Source organism: Molothrus aeneus, chromosome 11 (genome assembly GCF_037042795.1).
Source record: "Molothrus aeneus isolate 106 chromosome 11, BPBGC_Maene_1.0, whole genome shotgun sequence".
NCBI classification, from domain to species: domain Eukaryota; kingdom Metazoa; phylum Chordata; class Aves; order Passeriformes; family Icteridae; genus Molothrus; species Molothrus aeneus.
In genome coordinates, this window is record NC_089656.1 from 14124888 (window position 1) to 14151194 (window position 26307).

The following is a 26307-nucleotide window of genomic DNA, read 5'->3' on the forward strand; positions in this document are numbered from 1 at the left end:
ACAGAACATGGTTTAGTTTTTTTTAAGTTCTGTTTTTTTTTTTTTTTCCCTGATTCACTTCCCTGTGCAGAAGGCAGAGCTTCTTTAGTACAGCCAACACCTGACCTTTTCCATTGCTTCCTTAAATATTGCAGGACTAGTTGATCTGAAGCAAACTACCTTAAAGACATCACCTTGATATTTTGTAGACTGGCCTTCCTTAATTTCTGGTGACTGCCTTCCAGGCTTTGTAGATGCCTTTGAAGGATAAATTGCAAACTTTCTATGAACCTGGTGTGGTATATTCTCCTTAGTATCCAAGGCAGATGACTAATGGATTTGTGCTCTGTTCTGTTGTAGGAGATGGATCCTCACTGTATTCATGGAGTCCTGCTTCTGGTTGAAAAAGATCTGACTTTTCGGATGGAGAAGCCGCCAGCAGGACAGGTAATGGAACCATTTATCTGGAGTTTGCTTGGCCACTCCTGATATCCTTTATTTAACTGTCCAGACAGCAAATTCCCTGTCACTGATGTATGTTCATTCTCACATGAAATTTCCATAGGTATCCTCCCTGTTTTGTGGCTGTGGTCTCTATGGGTGTGGTATTTACTGGGTTGTAGTGTTTCTGTGAGCTGAACAGATCCCTGTCCTGCTGTTTATTGCCACGCCCATCAGTGACATTTGCACCACAATTACGTCAGTCTGCTGGGGACTCAGAACACAGGGGGTTTGTTGGGAACATGGATAACTGTCTGGAGGAGCTCTGCACAATTAGCTAGAGATGCTTTTCATGTTCTCCCATTAACAAGCGGGGAAATGTGTGGTCAGGAAGAGATCACATTATGCTGAATCCTGAACTCCACCTTTGAAGGTGCCTGTTACTTTCCTGGATTTTGCATCTCCTCTGTTTCCTCTCATACCTGCTGCTGCCAGTGGCTGAGAGACTTCTGCAAGAAGGGGAAGATGAGATGGGCATTTGTGTGAGGTTCCCTTTGTAGCTTGAAATATCTGGAAAGACCAAGAGGAGGGAAAGTTACCACAACATCACTGAACTCCCCCACTAGAAGTAAAATTGTCTTGCTATTCTATAGCTGTATAAGAAATGTAGGCTCCCAGCCATGCTGTGGTCAGCAGACTTCATCTTAGTCCTCTTCCTGTGCTCCAAGACTGTTGCAAGCTGCAAGAGTTATGTGCCTGATGAAGCTCTGTAGGTTTCAGAGCAGGCCAGGAGCTCCCTTTTGGCTCCTGTGGATGAAGATGTTGTGACAGGTGTCAGGTTTGCTGTGCATGAGGTGTGGTGTCCCCAAAGGCTAAAGAATAACAAATGCTATTGGTCCATTTCCTTATTCCCCCCATGTGGAAGAATTTGGAGTCAGAATGGGGGCTGCAGGCATGTGCATGCAGGGAGAGTTACAGAAGACATTAAACACATTGAACAAACACAAAGAGTGTAGGAGGGAACAGAGGAAAGGCTAATAAACACATGGGCATGCAGGAGGAATTGGAAGCATCATCACAATTTTGTAAGGAGGTAGAAACTTCACACTGTGTGTGTGTAGGAGTTAAATGTCTGCACCTGAGTTTGTGTCTGGGCTGGCTTCCATGTACCTGCAGGAGCACTTGTTGCTCTGGTGAGTGTAGAAATGCTCTGAGGTCCTACGGATGTGAAGAGGGCAAGTTACCTGTGCCAAGCTCCAAGAAACTCTTGGAGCAAATAGCTGCTGTGATGAGTGGAGAGCTGAGGGCAGGGCAGAGGCTGGTCTGTTAGACTCTTTTATAGGAAGTGAGATGGGGAAGCTGGGGGCTAGATTTAACCTCCCAGATTCTCTAAACAGATGCAAATCACAGCACAACTGTGGGAACATATGAGGGAGTTGCTCTGCTTACACCAGGAGGTGCTGGCTCTGGAGAAGGCTGGCTGCTGCCAGACTTCCATCACAGATGTTCTGCCTGGTGAAACAGCATGTTGTGGCCTGCATTCCTTCAGGGTTTGCCCACTGAGCTGTTTAAAAAGCTGCTCTAAGATTGAATTTTTGTTGGGTTTTTTTCCCTTTCATATTGTGATATTGCAGCTACACACTCCATGCTGTGCTTCTGTGCAAGACAGATAAAGAAATAATAGATTCTGCCTTTTGTTAACCTTCCCCTCTTCCTCCAGTACTCACACCCTAATACAAGTGAACTTTTTTCTTTTCCTTTCTATTCCTGTGCAGTTTGAACTTCTCACCTCCATGAAATCCCTCCATAAGCACATAGACAGCTCCCAGCTGCCTCTAGAGCTGGAAGGGACCTTTCCATACTGCCACCAGAGCTGGCTGAGCTTCCGCAGGGTGAGTACAATGGCCTGTGTGCTTTGGTGTCTGAGAGAAGCAGTGGCATGGTAACAGATGGGAACAACAGGAACCTGTCAACAGCTGAACCTACAAGCATTAAAAGACAATTTTCCTGTAAAGCTGTGAATGCAAATGAATCTCTCGTATCAAAAAAAAAATGCTAATACTGTCTTCATAAGATGAGTACACACTGTGGTCTTTTGGCATGACTGCAGGAACTAAAGTTTTAGTTTTTTACTCGTTTGCTTGAACTGCATTAATTCTTTCTATTCTTTCTTGCCTTCAAAATATGGTCAAATCTGAAATGGAATCCTGTCTTGTGATACACAAGTAGCTCTTGAGTTAGACAGGAGGACAGACATCTGAAACTAATCTCAGCAGAAGGTGTTGGTACCATGTTGCCATTGGACTCATGATGAAGAACCTGATTGTAATAACAAATTAAATCTTTTTGATTTTGGAGCAAGTTCCCAAATCAAGCTATTATCTCCTTGGTAATATCTGAAGTCCTTGCATGAGTGAGATTTGGAAGTTCTGGATAATCAGTTCAGAATTCTTCTTCTAGGAATATCTTTTACTTGCAAGCAGCAGGGTATGTGCAGACTGCCAGAAGCCTGCAGGGGTGGCATCCATGGCACCAATACCCAGCTCTGTGTGCCCTTGTGCTGTGGAGGGAGCCTGAGTGCTGTCAACCATGTGCTTGTTGAATCTTTAAAAGCTCTATTGAGTTATTTGGCACACCAAGACTAGACAGGATTAAATCTCTGTAAATCTGCACACAAGTTGGCTGCCTTCATGTTGAGTTTGCTGACCCTGGTGGTTGACAGAATTGTCACCTCAGCTTCCAGTGGTCTTTTGGCTCTGACCTTGCTACCCAGAGTGCCATGATTAAGATGTCACAGATAGCACCACTCTGGTGCTGGTGGTAGGCTTCAGAAGATAGGCTTGGCATGTGCCAAATGTTAACTTATTTTTTCCAACTTACATCTAAAAGTACTTGTATGAACCTGTGCTGATGCAGTAGAGGTACAGAGGCCTAATCTGTGCCAAGGATTGACTTGGAGAACTTAGAGAAGTTGAAGTTTATTTGGCAGTGACAAAGCAGAGAAACTTTGCAAGAAATAATGGATTAGTTTAATGGACAGAGTTGAGAATACCTTGAGAGCTGAGGTGCTCTGTGTGTGCAGAAGGGTAATTCATGAAGGAAGCACCATAATATCAGGCTATTTCTTGTCTTGGCATGTAAAACATTACCAAATGGAGTTAGTATGGGAATCATTCTGTATGGAATGCCTGTTTATACTGTGTGTGATAATGACCCGTGTGCTCAGCTCCTTTAGCTCTGCAGCTATGTGGCAAACAGCATTTATTTCCTGTCTCAGTGATCTCACCTGCATCCTGCCTGCTAATCTGTCACTGCTGGCAGTGTTCCAGCACTCCAGGGGAGGAGGGAGTTCAATTCAGTAAAGATTCAAACAGCTGCTTTTTTGTTTTGTTTTAAACACAGTTATTTTGGAATAACTGTTTCTCCCTTCTCTTGATTTTAGTGTTTAGAGGGTGGCATCTGGCAGTATTCAGGCTTTGTATCATTAACTTTTCTAAAAAATAGTGCCTTACAAGCCCTTATGAAATGTTTGGACTTTTTTTTGTTTGTTTTTCTCCCTGCTTCCCCCCCACCCTGAAGAGCGGAAGGATTTCAAATTGTCCATAGGTTAAGGTACTTAATTTTGGAAGCTTTCCAGTTTCCTAATCTTTAATTTACACTACTTTTAATACGAGGAGAAATTATTTAAAGTAGAAAAATTCCAAGTACTTGTTTTATGTTTTGTTTCTCTGAAATTTATGCAGTGTGATTCATCATCATGGAAAGTTACAAGAAATGCTAATGGAAGAATGTGAGACATAAGTGGACTAGTTTTTGGGGTTTTTTTCTGTAAAGCATGACCCATCCAAGCCATGAGTATGCAGCTTTCTAAGGTCTACATAGAGGCCTTGGTCTAGTGTGATGCAGCTGAAGCTTCTTATGGGCTTCTCTTTGCTGATATAGTCTCACTGAATGATACATTTGAACCCTTGGATTAATGTGTTTGATCCTCTCTTGATTTTTGTACTCTGAAGCTTTTGCAAACTCAGAAGACCTTTCCTGTCAGCCGTGAGACAATAATCTCTGCCTTGGTCTTTTCTTCTTGTAGAAGCTGGAATACTTGCTACAACAATGCCAGGGTGTTTGTGCCTTCCTTCAGGGAGCTATTAATAAAGTGGAATCCACAAAATTACCAGGAAAGGCTGAGGTAAGCATGTTGCTCACCTTGGATCAGGGGTGGACCTGAGACAGAAAGGAGCACGAGGCTGGATAGCTGCAGAAAAGCTGTAGCTTTGAATTTGCTAGCTGTAGTAGCAGGGTTTCCCAGTACTAGTAGGAGCTAGTCCAAATGAAGTGATAGAGGCTTCAGTGGGTTTGGAAGCTGATTGATTGTCTGATTCCTCAGAGTCACCCAGGAGATGTTTCCAGCTGGGCTTGTTGCTGATGGGTGCTAGCTCCAGCATTGGGGTGCATTCTCAGCAGCTCCAGAGCTCTGTAGCTGGTACAAACTTGGGTGTGGGCAAAGTTTGGAAGTGGGCAAGAAGGGGAAGGGACAAAGAGACAAAGACCAAACCTACATGGTCACAAACCTTCTATTTCTCTTCTTGAGAAGCTGCTGTATCCCTGACATGGTAGGGAATTGCTGCCAGCTCTGCACTGAGGGTGCCAATAGTAAATGATGGAGGATACGGTCGTGGCCTTCCTGCACACATCTGTATCTCCACAAACCCTTCATGTGCACCTTGTCCCGAGGCTTGGAGCCATGCAGATCCAGGCTCCCAGAGCAGTAGGAGCTAAGTATGTGTGGGAAGCAAGGCTGGAAAGCTGTTTTTTCTATGCCCAGCAAATGAATGGAAAAACAATTATGGGAATTGGGTCACAATTTTAGCCTGGTGGGGAAGGTATCAGGAGCATAAGGAGCACTGTTTATCACTTTAGACTTATCAGGCTGGAGAGAAACATTTATGGGAACCAACGTCCCCTTTTCCTAGAGTGGGCCCAGTGAGATGTGGTTTTGGTGTGTTTTGGTTTAGGTTCCGGTTTTTGCCTGTTCCCTCGTTGCCTGTAGATTGCAATATCTGCTCACCTCACTCTTGTGATCCCTCCAGGATGCAGCTGTGCTGCTGAGGAATTCAAGGCAGTTGATGAAGAATGTTCTTGAAGATGCAAGTTTGGTCAGGGTGCAGCAGGAGGGCGGAGCGCTCCTCGCCAGACTGGGGAAGGAGGCGTCCTGTGTCACCCTTACCCAAGACTACAGGTGAGCCCCCAGACTGGGAGAGAGGAGATGGGGATGAGCAAAAAGCAGGTGCTGGGAGTCTCCCTGAGGTGCCCTATCGTTTGTGCAGGCTGGAGAACAGCTTTGTGTAGCAAGGAATTATGTTAATAACAGTAAAGGTGAAAAATGTAATGAATTTTATTCTTATCTTGATTGCTTCTTCCCCAGTCCAAAAACTAGTCCAGGTCAATTCACTTAGATGGTTCAACTTCCTTTTTGAAGCCAAATCAGACTTATCTTCTGTAGTGGAGAGAGAAGTGGATATTTTGGGTACCTGTGAAACACAAGCCTTAATTGATGATAGCAGTGATGAATGTTTAGGTGCAGGCCATTATCGCTGTGTGATTTCCTAAGGCACTCCTTGTGCAAGGGGATTTCCAGGGACCTTAGCTGGGAGGAATGCTTGCTGGCTGAGGCAGGCTCTGATCTCCTGGCACATTGGTACAGTTTGCACAAACAAATACTCACTGCCCATTTGTGGGGTCGGTATGAGAAGCGAGGATTGAGAGAGCCCAGCTGTTTGACATCCCCAGGGCATTGCACAACTTGTGTTTGTGCTGTTAAAACACCTGAAGCCTATCAGCATGGGAAGGCCTCTGTGCTATGTGCTGTGCAAACAGCAAGGTAGAAAGGCAGCCTTTGCAGCCAGGAGCTTGCAGCTCAGTGTGAGATAAGCACTGGCATGTGGGTGCAGGTGAGGGCATGGGGGGTGGCAGGGTGGTGTGGAATAGCTCTGTGCACCCACAGCCTTGCTCTGGTTCAATTCCATGTTGCCATCACAAGCTGGGAGGTTTGAAGGGAGGGAATCCAGAGAAGATAACAAAGTAGTTATGGAGTATCTCAACCAAACACTGTGAAAAAAACATTTCTCTTTTAAAATTCAGCAAGTGGATGACAGTGCAAGTTGCTGCCTGTCACTGGAAGAAGAGGATCAACATTTTGGTGCAGAGAGAGGAGCATGAGGGCAGGCTGTGTAACTGTTTCTGTTCCCTGCTTGCTGTGGCTCCTGTCAGCAGCTCTGGCAGACTATGCAGACACAGTTCTCTTGCTGAACTGGTGAAGTAATCTTGATGCAATTTTGGATTGAATTGCTACAGTATAAGCTTTTCATTCTCACATGACATGAGAAGCACAATAATGTGGGGTTTTGTGCTTTGTTTAGTTTTTTTAATTAATATTTATTTTATTTTAAGTAACATAGCAACTTTAGAGTCCTAGGAGAATGGGAAAATGTGCATGAGTTTTATGTTTTGTTTTGGTTTTAAGCTAAGCCTATATTTTTGTGCAGGGAAATGATCAACTTTGAAACCTGATCTGACAGAACCCCTAAGGATAATTTACTGCTTTGATTACTTTAGCAAGGGCAGGGGTGGGGGATACACACAGAATTCTTTGATTGTACGGTGTTTGAGTGCATGCTGAAGCTGTGTAGCATATTCTCTGCTTAATTCAGGTTATATTCATTGTCTGCCAGTGTGAAAAGAGACTGTATGCCATGGCTCAAATACATGTGGCTTTCTCCAGCTTAAGGAGTGTAACTGAATATAGCAGGAGAAAGTTGTTCTTTTCTATGCTGTGGAGTAGTTGCAGAAACTAAAATCCATGCAGTATTTAAATTTTCATCTAACTTGGGGCAGAGGACCAAAGAAGTCCACTCTTCTTTGTTTCAGGATCCCTTTAAATGGGGAAAAGAGCTCTATCACTTGGCTAGAGAACTCTGTTTAAGGCACTGTTGGTTTTCAGTCCTCCATGGCTTTGCACTTACTCCTTCTTTCCTATCTGATGTGCAGATATTCAAGATTCTAAGCCCTGCTAATATTGTAAAGATTATGATTTTCAAAGGCTTCTTTAACAGATATGATCAAAGCAGGATAGAGACAAAATATTGCAACTGGCCAACTAAGCTAGCATGGAGTGGCTAGTGATGTATGTAGGTCCAATATTTGATTTTCAACTGGTGATATGTGAAAATGGAACAGAACTCCCTTTGTGTGTGCACTCAGCAGGGCTTGTGGCACTGCTGCTCTGAACTTTGAATCGTAAAATCTTGATCAATGCTTAGCAGCCTAATTCCACACCCATTCTCCCAATACTTGAAATAAATTATTTACAAAAGCAAGTCAAATGGCTTTACTCTTCTAAGTCACCTTTGGCTCTTTTGTCTATTACGTGTCCCATTGTTGTTTTTTATTGTCTCGTGTGGTACAAAAGTCTGATAAAATAGTCATGACTGCCAGGACTTCTTAGTCATTAATTGAGGCCAGTTGTGAGCAGGTGACTGTCTGAATGTGCGTGAATTACATATAAATAGAGAAGACAGTTTAAAGAGCAGTTTTCTGGACTTTTGGCTCCACTTAATTAAAATATGTCAACTACAAGTGGAGAACTGAAGTTAAAATTGTGTTTGTTTTTTTTTTAAGAATAGAGATGACAAGCCCATCTGCACCTTCACCTTGGGATTAACCAAGCAAGGGATTGACTTGGGGTTTTCTTCAGGCAATATATTTTTCTAGCTGTCACAGATGTCTTTCTTGCTATTTTGTGGTTTCATTTGGAAAAAGAACACCAGGAGCTGGTAAGAATAGAGATGGATGAACCCTTCTGAAAATGCCTGACCACAGGTTGGAGATAATAAGTTAAAACAGGCAAGGAAGCAGGCATGTAAGTGCAGTCAGATGTTATCTGCCAAATACTTTTCACAAGCACGAGGTAAACAAGAATTGTTTTAGTTTTTCTTTAGTAATGAAACTCTTCTCGTGGAATTGGTTGTGGAGCCTTCTCTGCTTGCTCTGACCTCCTGGAGAGCACAGCTGCCCTTGGGAGTGGCACAGAGCAGTGGGTCTCATTGCTGCTCAGGTCTGACCTGGGATTTGTGAGGCTTTGCTAAGCCAGTGGCACAGATTCCTTCCTGCAAAAGTTGAACTCATTCCATCAGAGATGTGGGCATGCAGGAGGGATGTGTTGTGCTCCATCCATTTGTTTCTCTAACAGTTGATTTGAGAGCTTCTGGGAGTCTTTCCTGGATGGTCTCATCCTGAGATGCTGTAGCACCACAGCAGTGGCTTTGACCAGTAACTGCTCCCATTGTGAGCTGACCAAGAGCCTTCATACTCCTTCCTCCACAAGTACCACTGCAGAAGATAGCCTTACCCATCCAGCTGCTTGTCCACAAAAGGAAAGACAGTCTTCTCCAAGCAGGCTGGCTGGAACTCTGCCTTTTCCCAGCTTAGGAAGGAGGAGCTCAGTTACCAGAATACACATCCTGCAGGCAGCTCATTGCAGGGAGTTGGATTAGGGGCTGTGGTGTGCTCAGCTGATCCCTCTGAGATCTCCCACCTCCAGCAAGACCAGGCTGAATTTGTCCTGGAGTTGGTGTGGGTGTGGCACTCATGAGCCAGTGTATCTTTGTGGCACCTCTTGAAGTGCAGTAATGGTAGGGCTGGCCACCCAGAGGTGCCTGGGGACTGCTGCAGGTGGCATTGCCACTTGCTCACTGTTGGTAGATTTAAAGCCAGCATATTTGCCTTTACACCATCCTCTGCTCTGAAGGCTCAGCGCTTCTCCAGGTCTGTTAGCTGAACTCTGAGGTTTTGCTGTCCCAGTCTTTCTGGGGATTGAAATGCAGAGCTGTTAGCCTAGCTGAAGTTCCTCTTGCTAAGTGTGGCCACATGTCACAGAGACCTCCATCACTTCAATGCTGTTAATACTTCTTTTTGCACTTTCAAAGAGGAATTTTTTAATAACCAGAGTTGTTTAATAAGGTACATAGAGTTGGTTAGCTGGAGTAGCTTTGGCTTCTGGCTATCTTGTGTAGTGATCAGCTAACCTACAGGCAACTCACTGAGCCAGCTGTGAAAAGTGGATTAATTTATTGCTGCTTCTGTAGTGGATGTCAAAAACTTACCGTTTATGATGGCAATGTCAGAGAAGCTGCCAGAAGCCAGGCAGCAGCAGTGGGAGCTCTTGCTGAGTGAGGCTGTGGTGTGGGGGTGGGCAGCAAGGCCAGGATCCTTTTAACCTGGTCTTTAGCCAGGTGTTTCTCACTGTTGTTCTCATTATTGTTACCCTTCCTGCATAGCCAACAGCTGGAAACGTGTGCTTAGACAAGTGCCCAGTGAATGCCTTTCATCCTGCAGATGTGTTATGAGTCACAAGTAGAGTAAAGAAGGTATAACCATTTTATATGAATATATAGATGGTTTTTAACCAGAATGCACCTGCCTGGCTCTACCACAGTTCTCACCGTGGCACGGGAGTGGGATTGTGTCATGCTCTGCATGGTGATGGGCAAGATAGTCCCAAGGCTAGAGGTGAGAGCTGAAAGGAGAAAAACCTCAGATGGTGAAGGAATGATCATGTTGAGTGTTTGGCTTTGTGCACCAGGGAACCAGAATAAGCTTAATCTCTTCCCCCAAGCTCCTCATCTGAAAAGAATCTGTGCTTACTAGCTGTGAATAAGCAGCTTATAAATAGATGGAGGAGTGAATTCTCCTTTGTTTGCAGAAGGCAGTATAGTTAGTCTGTATTTTGAGGGTGGAGTGGCTAGAGCCAAAAGCTGGTTTTGTGAGCTGGCTATTTTTAGTGTGGCTTGGTGATCTAGTTGGAAGCCCTGGGTGGGGACCTGAGCTGAGCAGAGGGAATGGACAGTACAGAGCAGACTTCCTGAGCTGCCAGGTTCCTGGTGCTGGACCTGACTCAATTACAGTGACAGAGAGGGTGATCTTACAGCTAAAAGCCTCCATAGTTCATGTTCTGGCTTCCACACACACTACTGAGACTCTGGGTCTCCTTGAAGCTGTGGCTAGTTAACAGTGAGGTGGGGTATAGCTGTGTGGTGCTGCAGACCTCATGTTTATGGATCTTCAGCAGGGCTCTTGCTGGTAGCAACTCCTGGGATGTTGCAAGGCCTGCATGTTCCATTCTGCAAAGTGCTGTGTGAGCTCCCTGTGGTGGAAGTAAACCTGGATAATGTACAGGCTCTCTGCCCCTGCTGAGGGACTGCACAGCACTGTCTGAAGCTTGGGTCAGAGTCAGACTAAGCTGATCATCCAAAATGTGGAACAGGTTGGCAGCAAGGGTAGTGGGGAGATAGGTGTCTGGTGTGTAAGATGAGATGGCTGGACTGCTTGGTTTGTAAGGTACAGCGTGTGCACTGTCAAACTGCCAGCTGCTGCCCATAGGCTGGTGGTCATAGCCAGGCAACTTACACTGGGAAAACCTTCCTGGAGGCATTATTGTCTTCTGCCATCCCCTTTCTGCTTTAAAGATGTGTGTCTGCTGTGCTCTGTGTGTGCATGCTTCAGAAGATGCTAATGCTTGTGTCCCTCTTGCTGATGGCAGTTGAGCTGGTGCCTGCCCATCTTCATTCCTCTCTGGGAGCTTTGGGAGCCTCTCACACTACCACTTGCCACAGTGCACCCTCCTAACGTGATCTGTGAGAGGCACCTTTCAGTGCAGGGTCCTTTCCATATTCCTCCTGTGGACCCAGTCCTAAAACCCTGGGACAAGATGTGTACTCAGAATACCTTTGAAGGCAGATGAAAACGTGTGCTTAAATTCTGACCTCAGAGGCTGCCACAAGAGGCCTCTGTGCTGTTGCTGGTGACACAGAAGGTGCTGACGAGTGCTAAGCCTTTGGCCGAGCATGGGTGGCTGTGCTCTTCCTGGGCCTTATTTGTTTGTGTCAGGTGGAGGGAGGAGCATAGGGCGACATTTCTACCCAAACACACGCTGTGCTACTTGGTATTCATTTTGGTTACAGTCTAACCTGTTCCCTCTGTTGGCGTGGTGGTTTTAGCCTGGTAAAAAGCACTTAGGCTCCCATTAAACAAATCTCGCTGCTCCGTACATAAAGGAGAGTGGAGCTGGGGCTGTTGTCATTCTGAGTGCATGAAGTGCTGTGAGACGTCAATTGTGGCATTTGCAGAGAGCTAAAAGATTGCAGAGTTCTGTCTAGGTAAGTTTTCATTGTCCTCTTGGGCTTTTTATAGATGATTCCCCTCAGCTCCCTTTCTGTTTTTCATTTTCTGCTTATGTCCTAAATCTTCTTGGATTCAGTGAGAATTTACCCAGAAGACTCCAGTTTTGCTTGTTTTTGTTTGCAATGCTTGTCATGCCAACAGGGCATTAGGTAATTAATGACACACTGTGTTTTATCTGTTTAAAAATATTATGGAAAAAAATTACAAAAAGTTTCCAGTATAGGATGTTAGCTGAACTGCCTGACATTCCTGCCTTAGCCCAGGCTATCCCACAAGAACCATTTTTTATATAACTGTGTTGGGATAGATACTTCTGTTGCTGGGCTGGTTAATAGCACAGCTCCTACTATTATATAGATCATAGTCCTGAAAGTGGGCAAAAGGATATATCAGTGAAATAAGGATATGGCTTTAAATGAAGTGTGTATGTATTTGAGCAGCACATCTTGAAAGCCTGCTGGTCTCAGCTTCAGGAACACAGCTCTTAGACTGGTGCATTTGACCAGGATATAAAGTATAAACATAAGCAGGTTAATGTACATTAGACAAGGTTTGGAGGTAGAAATTGTTTACAGCTGGTAGAAAATCATATCTTGAGGCTCAGTGTTCCCAGAATGATGTTTCCAAATCCTATCCAAGGCTCCACTGCACTGGAAACTGTCCCCATAAGCAGGCTACTTTTTGGTTTGGGATTTATTATAATGGGGTTTTTTCCCAGTCAGTTTTATGGATCTTACTGGGATTTTAAATCAACCAGAGTCTGAACACAGTTTTATTGTATCTGAATGTGAGCCAGGCAGAAGAAACAAAGGTCACATCTTGGGACTGTGCTTGGACACTTATTTAACTGTGTGCATTGATCCCTTAGCTTTTAAAGGGATTTCTGAGTGTATTTCTGCTAAAAACACATTTAAACTAACTGAGCTCCAGAAGAGAATTCTCTTGGCAGTGTTGGTCTCCTGTGTTGCATTAATTGGATGGTTTTTACTTGATAGCTCCCAGGTCAGGTAACCTAGTGAGGAGGGATTCAGCCAGGTCTGTGGTCTCAGCTAGATCCACTGGGAACAGCCATCCCACAGGCAACTGCAGATTTGGTGTTTGACCTCTGTGCCTTTGTAAGGATGCTTCAGGGTTCTAAAAAATGTTCCCAGTTCCTCAGATACTTCAATCAGGGAATTGAAACCACCATGGCTATTTGTGTGCTGCAGAGAATAATCAGTCATATTTATTTAGCCGTATCTGCTTTAGCTTCACCATGGCTAGTTTGAATTTTAACCTCAGCTGCATGTGAAGCTCTCAGCTCAGAGAGCAGGACTGTGCATTGGAGGTTGACCTCCTTTTATGGGATCATTACAAACATGGCACTTATGTAGGTTGCTACCAAAATACAGTAATGACCAAGAATGACATTTCTCATCCTGCAAAACATCCCTCAGGCACAGCACTGTCCCTGCAGACCTGGAAGGATTTCTTCCAGAAGCATTGCTCAGGATGTTTTAAATGATTTGTAGCCAAGGTATCAGCACACATGATCTTGGTGATGTCCTTGGGCTAATCCATCCTTTAAATCTCATGATTTCCAGATCCTTTTCATTTTATGCTAAAACCTGTATGGACAAGGGAAGTTCAGCACCAAGAGAGTGAAAGACTAGATGAGGCTAATGTTGTAACATCCAACTGTGTTTCTTCTAAATTACAGAACAAATCAGATTAAGGATATCCAATTTTCCTAGGACAAGTTAGCTGCCCTATACTTGCCCAAACCCCATCAAATACACTACCAACGTGTTGTATTTCCTTCCATCCATGAATTTTTGCCATTTTAAAATTGGCCAAGGCTGGTCCGAGGATGAACTCTTGATTTCAGCCCCTTTGTTAGATCTGCTGTTCTTGCTGATTGTCAAAGCTGTTCTTGAAGGGGCAGACAGGAAGTGCAGAATAGTGATGGTTCTGCTGCTCCCTTCCCTGTGCTCTCCTGTTTACATCTCAATGACATTGGCAGGCATGGTGCAGGCAGCACCTGCTTTTGTGACTCTGCTGGAAGCTTCTTCTGTGGCCATCTATTTTTTGAAAACAAAACAGGTACTTTACTTTGAAAACTCAAGTGTAACTCTCCTAGGCTGGCTTTTTTTGAAGAATGGACTTAGACACAAATGATCTTTCTAAATTATAGGTTTAAAATTACCCTACCATTATACAACAGCTTGGCACTTCTCCAGAAAGCTGAAGACATTTGGAACCTTTTCCACTGAAATGATAATTGCCCAATGAAAACAGGATTTGGGGAAACATAAACTGACATCAAGCTACTCCTTTTTGCTATAAATTATATTGACTCTGCACTATTGCAAAATTGCTTTTGATGATTTGACCATGGAAGAAGACTCTTAATACCACACTCCCATATGCAGGGAAATTGCACTGCATCCACACAAATCTGAGCTGAGACTTTCCACTGACTTCAAACAGCTCTGCCTTTCGTGCTCAGTTGCACAGGCCACTATTAAAATATCTTTAAAGTCCTTAACAACCAGGTGTTTTCTTTGTGTGCCAGGATGGAAGTCACTTCTTTCTTCAACCAAATTTTCAGTATTTGGTTTGTTTACTCCAAGCTGCTGTGAAGGTACTGAAGGACAGGAATTAAAAACTACTCAGTCTGAAGCTGAAAAAGAAATAGATATTTGTGTGAAGTATCGTTTTCCCCATAAAACTCCCTGTTTCAGGATATTGTGGAGTTTACTAGTGTACTGGAAATCATTTAGGAAGTTTTTAAGATCTAGATCAGCAAATGGATGTGGGTGTGTGTAAATAGATAAACAGATGTACAGAGGTTTGGGAGAACAGGCTTAATGCCCAGTGGATCCTCTCTGTGAGCACTGAAGTGCCCAAGTGAATCAAAAAACCAAACTGTCCCATGGACTGTGAGTGATTTCTTTGTTGGGCTCAGTTTGCCTACCTACTTTATACTACAGCATGGAAAGGCTTATATTTTCCTCTGTGTAAGAGAGTAAAAGATGGATGTTAGTCAGAGAGCCTGTCCAGCTGGTAAAAGTGAACTGTCAGGGGCTGACAACATATGAATGGAGTTACCTTGGAGATGCAACAGAAGACCAACAACTAGACATTGAGGGCTTAATGAATGCCTGCCAAGCGAGGCAGAATGTGTGAAAACAGCGTGGCTGGTCTTTGAAAGAGCTGAGGTGCTGAGATGCTGGAGGAACTCACAGAGGAGCAGGAGTGGTCTGAGGCCACACCTGAAGTTGTCTGGGGACTCTGAGCCCAGAGGAGCTGTTTGGAAATATTTTTTCTGTGCATGTTGTTTCAGTCGCTCAGGAAACCATTGGCAGGACCATGAGAAGGGGCAGCCTTAGAGTGTTGAATTGTGGCTGATAAGGATATCAATAGCCTGCTGCAAGCATTCACAGAGGAATAAAAGTCCTTTAAATGACAAGAGTAAGGGATTTTGGCTTCTATAACCCCAAACAGCCCAAATTACTGGTAAGAGTTAATTTCCAGCCTTCTTTTGAACTGAACTCACAAAAGCATCTTAGACTGACTTCAGGTAAGTTTGAGATGCTTGTGGGTCAGTAAAGCAAAGATTTTCTGTGTGTGTCTTTAGTAACTGGATGTCACTTTTAGTACCATTGTATCAGCAGAGACAGAGAGAGGATGACTGATTTGCATATATATATGTAGATTCTGTACATCTGTAGCTGCCACATTATTTACTGAGACATGTATTTTATGATTACATCCAATGGGTAAAGGGCTCACTTCTAAACTGGAGCTCCCTTCCACCTTCTAAAACTGTACATAAAGGCTTGGTTGGATTGAGATCTTCAGAGGCAGGATAACTCCAGTGGTGGGAATGTGTCGGGCCAGAGGTGTTGTTTGGGGTGGATTTTTCTCAATCCTTTAGTTGGATACCAAGAAGTTCACTCAAGCCCCTTCTTCTGAAATGGGTTCCTCGGTCTGTGCTTGGTGGGCCAGCAGGAGATCTTCATTGCTGCAGTTTTGAACCTAACCTGGAGGGGTTTGCTGGCCATAAGGCCAGCACTGGTCTCAGGTGGTCTCCAGGAGACTGGTCTTTTCCACAGAGGCTCAGTGAATTAGCCTCTTTACACAGTGACTTTATGGTACACCTATTTCTGGTTTTAAAAAAAACTTGAAATGTGGGTTTTTTTTAGCCTTTTTTTAAAATCACTTCCTATCCTTCTTCCTTGAGGGTGATTTTTTTCCTGCCCATAGTTGCAGTGTTGTCTTCAGGGAAGCCTGTGTTTTGTGCCTTTGGGAAATGTGCAGTCTGTTCTGCTAGAATCTGTAGTATTTGTTAGGCCTTGCAGCCCAAGTTGCTACTGATTCCTGTCAAGGAAAACTGCTCAGACTTAGGACAATGGGGGGGTTGTTTCCTCTGTCAGGTATGGAAAGGGGCAGAGTGGGACTCCCTGGCTCCCATCCCCTAATCAGATCATACTCTCTGCTGGGTCAGGCAGTGCCAGAGCTGGAACCCTTGTCTCAGGTCCCTGTGTCATCAGGTTGCCATCTGACAATACCACATTAAGTGCTGAAGCCATGGATGCTCGCTTTGTCACTGGCTTGGGTGGACATAAGGACTCCTATTACAGAAAGGTCTAGCAGGTCAGTCTGGCTTGCTGATGAGTGCCATCAAAGAAGTAGCATCAACACCAAAGTGATTTCCATGGAAGCTCAGGGAAAGGTTTGAAAAATATTTTGCCTCATGGGGGGGTAATTGAAAAGGTTTGCATATAGCAGCCTGGAATGCCTAAAGTTATAGGTGCTGATTGCCTGTGCCAGCGGGAGGAAGAGTGTTTGCTGTATCCATTTCCTGAGTGGATGAGAGCATTCATGCCAGCAGGGAATTCAGCCCTGTGGGAGTAAGGCCAAGGGGTGTCTGCCTGTCTGGCCATCAGTATGCTGGAGACTTACTCAGAAAATGGGACTTGACAGATACGCTCTGCTGCACAAAACTGAGCAGCATTAATGGTGTTGCCAAATTTAACTTGCAGCCATCGTCCAAACTGTTTCTCATTAGCTGTCCCAGCTGTGTCACTGCTGCTGACGGGAACTGGCCTCCACAACCTGCTCTGTAAACACTTTCCAGAGCTCAGCTTGGACAATGATTATGACTGCTGCTGTGAGTCTCCTGGGTTGGATCTGGGTCTGTCCATAGGAAAGGATTACAAAACAGAAGGCTCATATCATCACAGTTTGTTTATGGCAGTTTTGGGAAACGCCAGAGCAGCGTTACAGCTTGGATCTTTGCATTGAAGCCTGCAGATTCTCTGTAGAGGACCTGTCTGCTCTGTACTGCAGTAGCACTGATCTTAGTCCAGAAACTATTTGGGTATTTTTGGCTGCACTTTGGAGAAATTCATTCAGTCTAATGGCATTTCAAAGAGGAAAAACAAAAGTATCTAAGAGCCTGAGGTTTGAGAAGTTGGCTGTTGCACACTGGGTGGAATTCTGAATGGAAAAATAGTGTGGATTTCTGCTATGCAGAGCTGCTAGTCCAGACCTATGGTGCTACCTCGTGTCAATTAAAACTACAGGGTGGCTGCTACTAAACACTCACATTCAGTTGCATTTCATAGGTTCAAGTTTGCCTGTAAACCCAGACAGAAATAAGCATGTATACTGAATTGGTTTGAATCACTTTCCATTAGCAATATTAGCTACCTATTTTGCAAGTGCTTTAGATAATTTTAATAATACGATAAAAAAGCCACACTCTAATAAGTCAGAAGGTTGTAAGACGATGAAATGAAAATTGGTTTAGGGTGAGTACAGGAGATGACCAGGCAACTGAACATGCCAGTGTAGAGCACAGCTGAAGGAGGCTGTAATGTTTTCTTGTAGCTGTCTCTTGAGCCCCTGGTTGTAGGAGGGGAAATCTAGAAGCAAAAGAAATACAAGAAGAATAAGCTTGAATGCTCTTCTGTCTCCTGGATCCCATCTGTGATTCACCCAAGCCTGTGCTGGAGAGGTGTTGCACACATCTAAAATGAATTTGCTAATACTCATTATCTTACCAAGACTGTGGTTGCAGCATCTGAGGGCACTGGGCTGCATCCTGACCCCTCCATGCTTGCCTGTGTGCTGTGGGCAGGCTGGCAGGGAGAGTGCCTCCTGGTGTTGCCTGCTGGGCTTTGGTCAGCACGGCTGCCTGTGGGAGGTAGGGAGCTCAGTCTATGAATCTCTTCAGCACAACACTGTAAAATCTGATTTCTCCTGGCACTGAGTTGTTGTACACTTTGCATATTTGTTTGGCTGGTGAAAATCCTGACAGTAAGTGGGGCATCAGGCACTTAATATTGTTGTTGTCACTCAGGAGAGATTTGCTTACTAGTGGTGGCTTATTTACTTAATTAAATTCAAATGGTGGTTTTAGACACTGAAACTGCTTGACCCCGTGTTTTGTGAAAATCCATTGATGCAATGATCTGTGTTTATGAAAAGCTGAAAGTGTGAGAAATATGGTAAATCTTGCAGGGAGTCTGGCTGGGAGGAGATACTCTTGTCTTTCCTGCCAGGTTATCTGCATTGGGGTCAGAGTGGTGAATCATGATAATGTGCAAGGAGCAGCAGTATTCTCCCCTGTTCTCCATATGGAGATGGCCTGTGTGGGTTCCATGGGAAGGATGACTGGAGTGCTGTTGTTGGCCAGGTTGTGTTTGCATGAAGTGCTGGGGGAAGGACCTAATGCAAAAGCCTTGAGCAGCCCTGTGTCCTCTTGCAGAGATGCACTCGACGCTGCCAGCGTGCTTTACAATCAAGTTGATGAGGGCGTTCACCGCCTGGTGATGCTGTCAAACAAGCGCATCCAGGAGCTGGAGCTGGTGATGGAGTTTGAGAAAGTGGAAGAGTGTTTTAAGGAGGTAAGACCTACCTGTCAGTTCCAGTGGCTGCTGCCCTCTGACTCTGTGTTCCACAGCAGGTACTTGGCCTGTTGATCTGTTGTGTGAAGGTGTACAGTGATGCTTGATGCTTAAAAAGAACAGCTGAACATAAGAATTTGAGATAGAGTTTCAGCAGTGCTGAGAATCAAGCCACTTATTTCCCTGGTATCTCTTGATGCCAAGTGAAAGTCCCTTGGCTTCTCTCTAGGTGTGGATTAGTCAAACCCCATAAACATCTGTGAAGTGGCTCAGAGGTAAGTCATACACTTGGAGGTTGGGTGTCTTTTTTGACCCTCTCATTGAGACTGTTGATGAAGTATTCTTCATACTTCACCTTGAGAAGCAGCAGAGTGATGTCAACAAGCTGCTAGGTCTGGGTGTCCCCTTTGGGCTATAGCTCCTGCAGGGTCTCCTGACATCCTGTTGCAGAATATCCCTGCCCCACACTGGCTGCCCATCCCTGTTGTGTACTCTGTTGTTTAGATTCCTGTGCTGTTCTCAGGTCCCTGATATCTGATAAGTCCAGGCACCCTCCTTCCCCTCTGGGTGCAGCCCTCCCTTCCAGGCTCCAGGAAGGGAACAGCTTCTTGTCCTTAGCCCAAGAGCCATGCTCAACCTCCCACCCTCTGCACTTCTGTGGGACCTTCAACTTCCCTTCATTTAGTGCTTGTTTAAACTCTTGACAGCCATGGGATACCTGAAGCAAACAGGCACTGGCTTTCAGAAAGACCTTTGAAACCTGTAGCCATGTTGATAAAGCACCTCAAAAAGTCATAAAGCAGCTCACATCTGAGCATCCTCGAAGAGCTGATCAGTCCTTTCAGTGTTGCAGATCCCAGATGTTCCATGTTGCAGATCCCTAAGCCTGAACTCAACGCTGAGATTATGGAGTTGCATGGTTTCCTGTGCTGTAACTCATCAACAATGAGAAGTTTGTTTGACCTTAAAAATCATGATTAGGATCCGTTTCACCATTGTTGTTCTGTGATTCTGGGCTCCTCTCCTCTAGTGGGAACTCGATTTGCAAAGGAGGCTGCAGCCTACCTAGTGTTTTCACAGGCCAAGGTGGATCTGGGAGTTTAATGACTTCCCATTTGCAGGTAGACACTGGGGCGCCATGCAGGATGTGCTCGGGACAAGAAGTGTGTTGCAAGAACCTGGTAGAGACTCTTGTTAAACACACAGGTTCCTAATACCTAACAAAAATGAAAAAAGGCACAAAAGCAAGCACTGCAACCTCTTTCTGCTTTAAGCTGAACTTTATTTCTTTGTTGAATTGAGTAACACTCCACTGCTCCTGTGTTACTTTGCTTGTAGATCACCAGTGGTGGCAGGGGCTGCTCCTGCTGTTAAGCCTGCCTGGGAGCTCTAGGCAGCAGCAGTGTGCCTCTCTGCAGTACTGAGAACCCACCACCATCTCTTCCTCTTGCCTGTGGGCTTGCTCCTTGTAACCTTCTCACAGTCCACAAAACTAGGAGTTTGTCCTTGACTCTGGGGTTGAGTTGGGATATGGATTCAGGTGACATAGGAAAACAGGATGTGTGGGCGTTAGGAAGCACTTTGTCTGTCCCTTCCCCCAGGTGCACCTATGCCTGGAGCATTGCAGACAAGTTTACCAGCCTGTTTTTAAAACCTAGTGATGATGGAGGTGCTGTGTTATCCTGCCTGCCCTCCTATGACTGCTTTGCTCTTAGGATGCTCTTTTTAGTCAGTCCTCTACCCCTCTTTGAGGATATGGGCTGATAACTGCAGCAGTAGCTGGGCTCCATTGAGGAACATGCAGTTGCTGCTCAGCTTTGTGGAGAGCTGCCTTCAGAAAACCAGTAGCTGAGAGTCCCAGAGAACCATGGAGCATTGCAGATGGGAAGAATCCATCAATACATTGACACTGACATGGTTCATGTCCTACCAGTCAGAAAAGGGAAGTGATATAGGAAATCTGGCAGCAAGGAGATTTGATCCCAGTTGGGGGTGACAATAATAGGAATGTCAGGCCAGTCTGCAAGTTGCAGAGCTTGCTTTAGACCATGGCTCACCCAAAACAGAGCCCAGGCAGCCACTTGCCCTGTTTATGCCTAAGGCTAGTGAGCAATAGCAGAGCTTTTCAATTACTCTGTAACCTGAAGTGGAAAAACTCTGAGCAGGAGGCTCAGACTGAAATGCTGGATTGGGGGGGGGAGAAGTCTACACTCATTCTTTCCAGTAATGAGATGACCAGCATTATGAGAGGAGTTCCTTGCTCTTTCCACATAAAGGCCTACATTGGTGAGTAGCACAGGGTGACTAACAAGCAGGGCTTATCCCTTTTCTTCTAGGTCAGCAATTGGATTGAGAACGTTGGCAGAAAACGGCTAAAGGAAACTGTCAACCTGGATGATTCTTTGGAGATGCTGCTTCAAGCACAAAAGCAGTTCAAGGAGTTTGATCTTGTTGCCAGTGTAAGTGTTGTCAGATTGGAAAATTATATTCTCCAGCATCTGAGTTGGTAGCATGTGTGTCTTGTATGTGCTCAGCCAAACACATGGTGCTAAGAGGGTTCATCATCAAAGTGTGTGTCATTCCCTCTCACTGCAGTCTCCCTGCTCTCCTTTTGCAGACAAACCCACCAGCTCAACACTTAGTAGATGGCATTTACCAGTCTTGGGGAAAATAACTACTGGGTTGAAAGATGTGATTTTTTTGTTCCTCCTTTGATGTGCTTGTAACATTGCCTTTTTCTGATCCTGACTGAGCCATGGTCTTGCTGTGTAGACCTTTACAAGCTACTGTGTAACAAATGTAAATCATGAGATCAGGCTTCAAAATTCTGCTGTAAACAAAGACACCCCTGCTCATGTGATTTGAGCCTTAAAAACCAGTCTAGTTAGCCCTAGCTGCTAATGGCCTTGAAGACTACTTAGTGTTGATTCCAGCTCTTTATCCTCATAAGCAATACCTTTTTGTTTTCAGGAATATTGCAAAAGGGGACAGGAAGCATTAAAGAAGATGAATCAATGGGAAGACCTTTCCTTTGTGGATGTGCATTCTTACAGGATAAAGCTGCAGACCTATGAAGATGAGCTGGAGGATTTCTGCACCCAGCTGGATGAAACGAGGCACCGAGTCTGTGAAACAGTCAGGCTGTATGAATTCTTTGACAAGGTAAGACAAGGCATCTGCTGCACAGAGGAGGGTGTAAAAGTCTGCTTGGACTCAATCCAATGCTAGATTGTTTATGAAAGGTGTGAAATGTAGTATTTGCTCCATCAGGGAGCTGGATCTATAACCTGCAGCAGTCCCCTCATGCTCATGTGTCTGCAGTGATTTTTTTCAAGTCAGTGTGTGGGAGAAGGGGTGGGTGTGTCTTCCAGAAAATGTCCACATCTGTTAAGCATAGAGGTTTTCTGCTCTCTGAGCTGGAGCTTTTTAACCCCTTTCATGGCAACAGTGGGCAGGATTATGGCAGTGCTGGCTCTGATGACAAGGGCCAAGTGGTGGGCTGATTGTGTCCAGTCCTGGCCACCGTGCCAGGATAGGCTGCCTGCATTTTCCTGCTATATCCTTACACACTGGCCAATTCAGCCTGTTAACCCATCAGGAGTAGCACTCTGCTTGTCAGTCCTAAATAAATACAGTCCAAATCCTCCCATGTGCGAGGCCTGCATGAGGAAAGGGAGCACCAGAATGGAGAGCTGGGAAGTGTGGCTGAGGGAACAAGGGATCCCTGGATCATCACAGGGATCTGGGAAGCAGGAGGACACGATGTGTGTGGTGACTGTGCTGAGTGCCTGACCTTCCCACCTGTTTGGTTTAGTGCAAATGCACCCATTTAGCAGATCTGCAGTTGGATTTGGTGTTCTTTAATCTCTGAAGTTGCTGATGAAAAAGCAGTAGGATTTTCTAAGTGCATTTTAAAATACAACTTTGGCAAGAACAGAAAGCCAGGGAGCCTGTGTTCATTTATTCCACACTTGTACAAACATTGGGTATTGAAGTTCTCAAATTCCAGAAAGAATAGACACTAAAAGTTAAGCTGTACCAGATGTAGGTGCCACTTCGTTGCTGTCTCTGAGCTGCCTTGGCAGCCAGAAGTGCTCAGGGGGGAGGGAGGAAATTCAGCTAAACATGAAAACATGGAAAAGCATCCTGTGTGAGGCAGAAAAGTGGAGAAGGCAGCCCAGAACACTGCTGTCAGGGCAATGACGATTGAGTTTGTTTGGTGATGCTCTGCAGGTCTGCTCTGGCTCATCTCTGCAGTTTGCTGTGCAGGTGGGGGACCCTCTTGCTGTGGAAAGATGTAATTTTTTTTTCACCCCAATGGAGAGAGAATTGCCTTCTGTGCCATAGGAGAATGGCAAGAACCTGTGCTTTTCTGCCTCACTGAACAGAGATGTTCAAGGGCTGCTCTGGTACTTGAACACCCCTTGCTATCATGGGGCATCCTGGGAAGGGTTTTCTCATGTTTTTTCTGATAAATTGAGGCACACAAAAGCACCAAGCCTTGTTTGGCATACTGACAATTCTGCAGCCAAGCCAAACATCGGTTGTATGTGAACCCTTCCAGGCAGAGCTGGAAGTCTCTGGAGCACAAATGTGGACTGTAGCACATGATCATAGAACCAAACAATGGTTTGAGTTTGAAGGGATTTTGAAGGAGTCATCCAGTTCCAACTTCCCTGCTACAGGCAGGGATGCCACCCACTAGACCAGGTTGCTACAAGCCCCCATCCTGGCCTTGAACACTTACAGGGATGGGTCAACCACAGCTTCTCTGGACAGCCTGTGCCAGGGCCTCACCACCCTCACAGGGCAGAATTTCTTCCTAATATCCAGTCTAATCCTGCCCTCTGTCAGTTTGAAGCCATTCTCTCTTGCCCTGTCACTCCATGCCCTTGTCCAAAGTCCCTCTCCAGTTGTCTTGGAGCTTCTTCAGGTTCTGCAAGGTGTTCTAAAGTCTCCCCAAAGCTTCCAGGCTGCTCAATGCTCTGTTCTGGCATGGAAGTTACATTGTGCTGGTAGCTCTTGGGCTGCCAGGATAGTTGGACATGACTATGGCAGTGTGTTTCTCCACAGCTTCAAAACCTTTTCAGAGCCTGGGTCATTTCTAGAGACACAAATGCTACATAGACCCCAACAACGGCCCATTAATTTTCTGAGGGCATTGCAGCTTTTTTGGTGGATGAAAACTCCAGGATGCAGTCCTTGGCAGCAGCAGCCCTCTTGGTTGTGCCTTTCATGCTGCATGGCCCCAGTGAAAACAAAATTATAGTGGCACAGTGTGTTTTCACACTGCTTTGTGTGGAGGAGAGGCAGCTGGCTCAGGGAGGGAGGAGGATTTTGATCTCACTGGTTTCAGTAGAGTTATAAACAATTCTGGTGGTGTAAATATACCATGTGTGTATTGTGAACCAGTGGCCAACTGAAACAAGGAGTGTAGGGGGATACATCCTGCAGCTGTAGGATCAGTGCAGAAATTGCTGCACAGCATGAAAGTTCTTTCAGTGCATATGAGTTTGATCTTGATCTCCAGAATGCTTTCTGCCTTCCCAAAGCAAAGTTAGTGGTGTGGTCTGGGAGGTGGGGGATAAGCAGAAGATCTTATCTAAACTGATTTCACTGTCTTCTGATACTGAGCTGCTTTTGACCCTCCTGCATTGATCTTGTCAGTGCCTGCCTGACTCCCTTCTCTCTTCCCTAATATCTGAGGGCATATCTACAGCAGGAGTCTGCAATAAGCAATGTCCTTGATATTCCTTCTTGTAAGGAGCCTGCAGAGTGCCAAACCCCAGGATTTGGGGAAGAAGCCCAAGGATGCGTAAGCAATGTACACTATGGAAATGAGCTGGCAAGCTCAGCTCTCCAAACATCTCAGCATGTGCCAAAGGAGTGGAGCACCCACCATGGGGATCATGGTGTTCATCCCTCACGTACCTCACTGCCTGCTGGGAATGGCAGGCCCTGCTGTGCTGGCCCTCCTGCATGTGGTGGGCAGGTGTTTGTAGGGCTGTGGCTGCTGGACAGGCCGTGGGACAGGACAGCATAACCCCATATGCCCTATCAAGGTGCTGTACTGGTTTTTTTCACTGCTTGGCAGTTCCTGAAGGCCTGTCAGAGCTCCTTGCAATGAGGCAGCCTGAGCTGGGCCAGACCACATGGAGCTTGCACATGGGCTGGCAGGGTTCCCTCCCCAAAGACATGACTGGTGCCAAGCTGGATGTTTCCATTTGTCCCCGCTTCCTTTGTGGCAGGAGCTCTTGGTGCCTAACAGGAGGGTGGATGATGGTTGGGCTGAGGCAGGAGAACAGTGAAGGAAGCTGCTTTCCCCACCTCTGACTGTGGGCTGGAGGATTGTTTTTCAGTACCACAAAGTCAGTGTGGGTATATTCGTATATTCGGGGTCCTGCCATCTCCCTGTGGCTTCAAGCCTGGTTTGGCCACTGTCCCTTGTTTACTCAGTTCCAAGACTGCGCTGGGATCTGGCACCACACGGTGCTTTGGGGAAAAACTGGGCAGCTGAACAAGCAAGGGTATGGATGGTGCACCAAAAGCATTGATGTCTGTTTTGTTCTGGGGTTCCTGCAGGACAGTCCCCAGTATCCTTTTCTCCTGCTCTCTATCCTGGCTTCATAATAACACTGCCATAGGTACACCATCAAGACCAGGAGCAGCCCCAGCAAGTCTTCCTCTCCTTGTTTATCTCATCAGCCTTCATATTTTTCCTTCCTTAAGCTCTCTCTGGGTGAATTATTTCCCAGAACACTCTTATATCCCATGTTGTTGACTTTACCACAAGGGAAGTGCAGGTTACCTGGACTGCATGTTTGAAATGTGCCCTGTCAGAACCGAGCACCTTACTTGCAGCAGCATGTCCAGTGAGCCAGAGCACACAGGACAGTCTCTACCAGGTCTGGGATGACAGCCAGTCCTGCTGAAGGTCAGGAGTGAAGGTGCATGATCCTTGCTGGCACAAGTAGAAGAAAACAGTGACCCAACCAGAAGGGGCAGTGTCCCATCAGCACCTGCATACCCTGTGGCCGTGTGGTGATGTGGTGCCCAGAGGTGAACTGCCTGTATCATTACAGGAGGGCCTGAGGCAGCTCCGGGGGCTTTTTCCTGCTTCTCAGGATGTTGTGCAAGATGATGCCTCACTGGTGCTCAGAGAAAGTGTGGTCATTGCCCTGCCATAGCTTGTGAGTCTCTTGCAGCTTGAGCCCTTGCCTTATGTTTGTTTTCTGAGGGAAGTTGTTCACCTTCAGTTCTTGCTGCTAAGGATTCTTGGGGCAAGGTGGGTTGAGAAATGGTAGGGTTTCTCATTTCTTGGGATTTCTTAGGGCTCTGTTCCACAAGCAATTCCTTCAGTGGTGTTCTCTGTTTCTCTTGGATCTTTTCCCTCAAAGGACCCCTGACCATCAGCCTCAGGTGATTCTTGTTCCTCAGTTGTCTGTCTTTTTTTTGCTGCACTCAAGGAGCTGCTGTTTCTGACTTCTGCTTGGAGTGGGCAGAATATTGCCCAGCCCCTCTCCATCTGTGTTTACATCTCCAGGAATGGGTTACCTGTGCTTCTGGATGGACCTGCCCCCACAGTGGGTTCTCCTATGCTCTCCTCCTCAGCCACTTTGTTCTTTGTGGCTTAGAAAACAAAGCCTTTGGCAAGTGAAGGAGGTGCCTGCCCTTCCTGGGGGAGGGCCAGCTGGCCTGCATTTGATTATGGCAGTGCCTCCTCATCCCTCCCCATTGTCCTTGCTGCTGTAGGAAT

The 26307-nt window shown here is 45.6% G+C and overlaps 1 protein-coding gene across 1 annotated transcript in view; it reads left to right on the forward strand.

Annotated features, from left to right (window-relative positions):
• Positions 1-26307, forward strand: part of PLEKHG4 (pleckstrin homology and RhoGEF domain containing G4) — an 82376-nt gene that overhangs the window by 36946 nt on the left and 19123 nt on the right. Inside the window, exons 7-13 of the mRNA XM_066557645.1 lie at positions 340-426; positions 2196-2312; positions 4508-4606; positions 5508-5656; positions 18413-18551; positions 20888-21010; positions 21522-21713. Of these exons, the coding sequence (XP_066413742.1) occupies positions 340-426; positions 2196-2312; positions 4508-4606; positions 5508-5656; positions 18413-18551; positions 20888-21010; positions 21522-21713 (906 nt within the window). The remainder of the gene's footprint in view (positions 1-339; positions 427-2195; positions 2313-4507; positions 4607-5507; positions 5657-18412; positions 18552-20887; positions 21011-21521; positions 21714-26307) is intronic.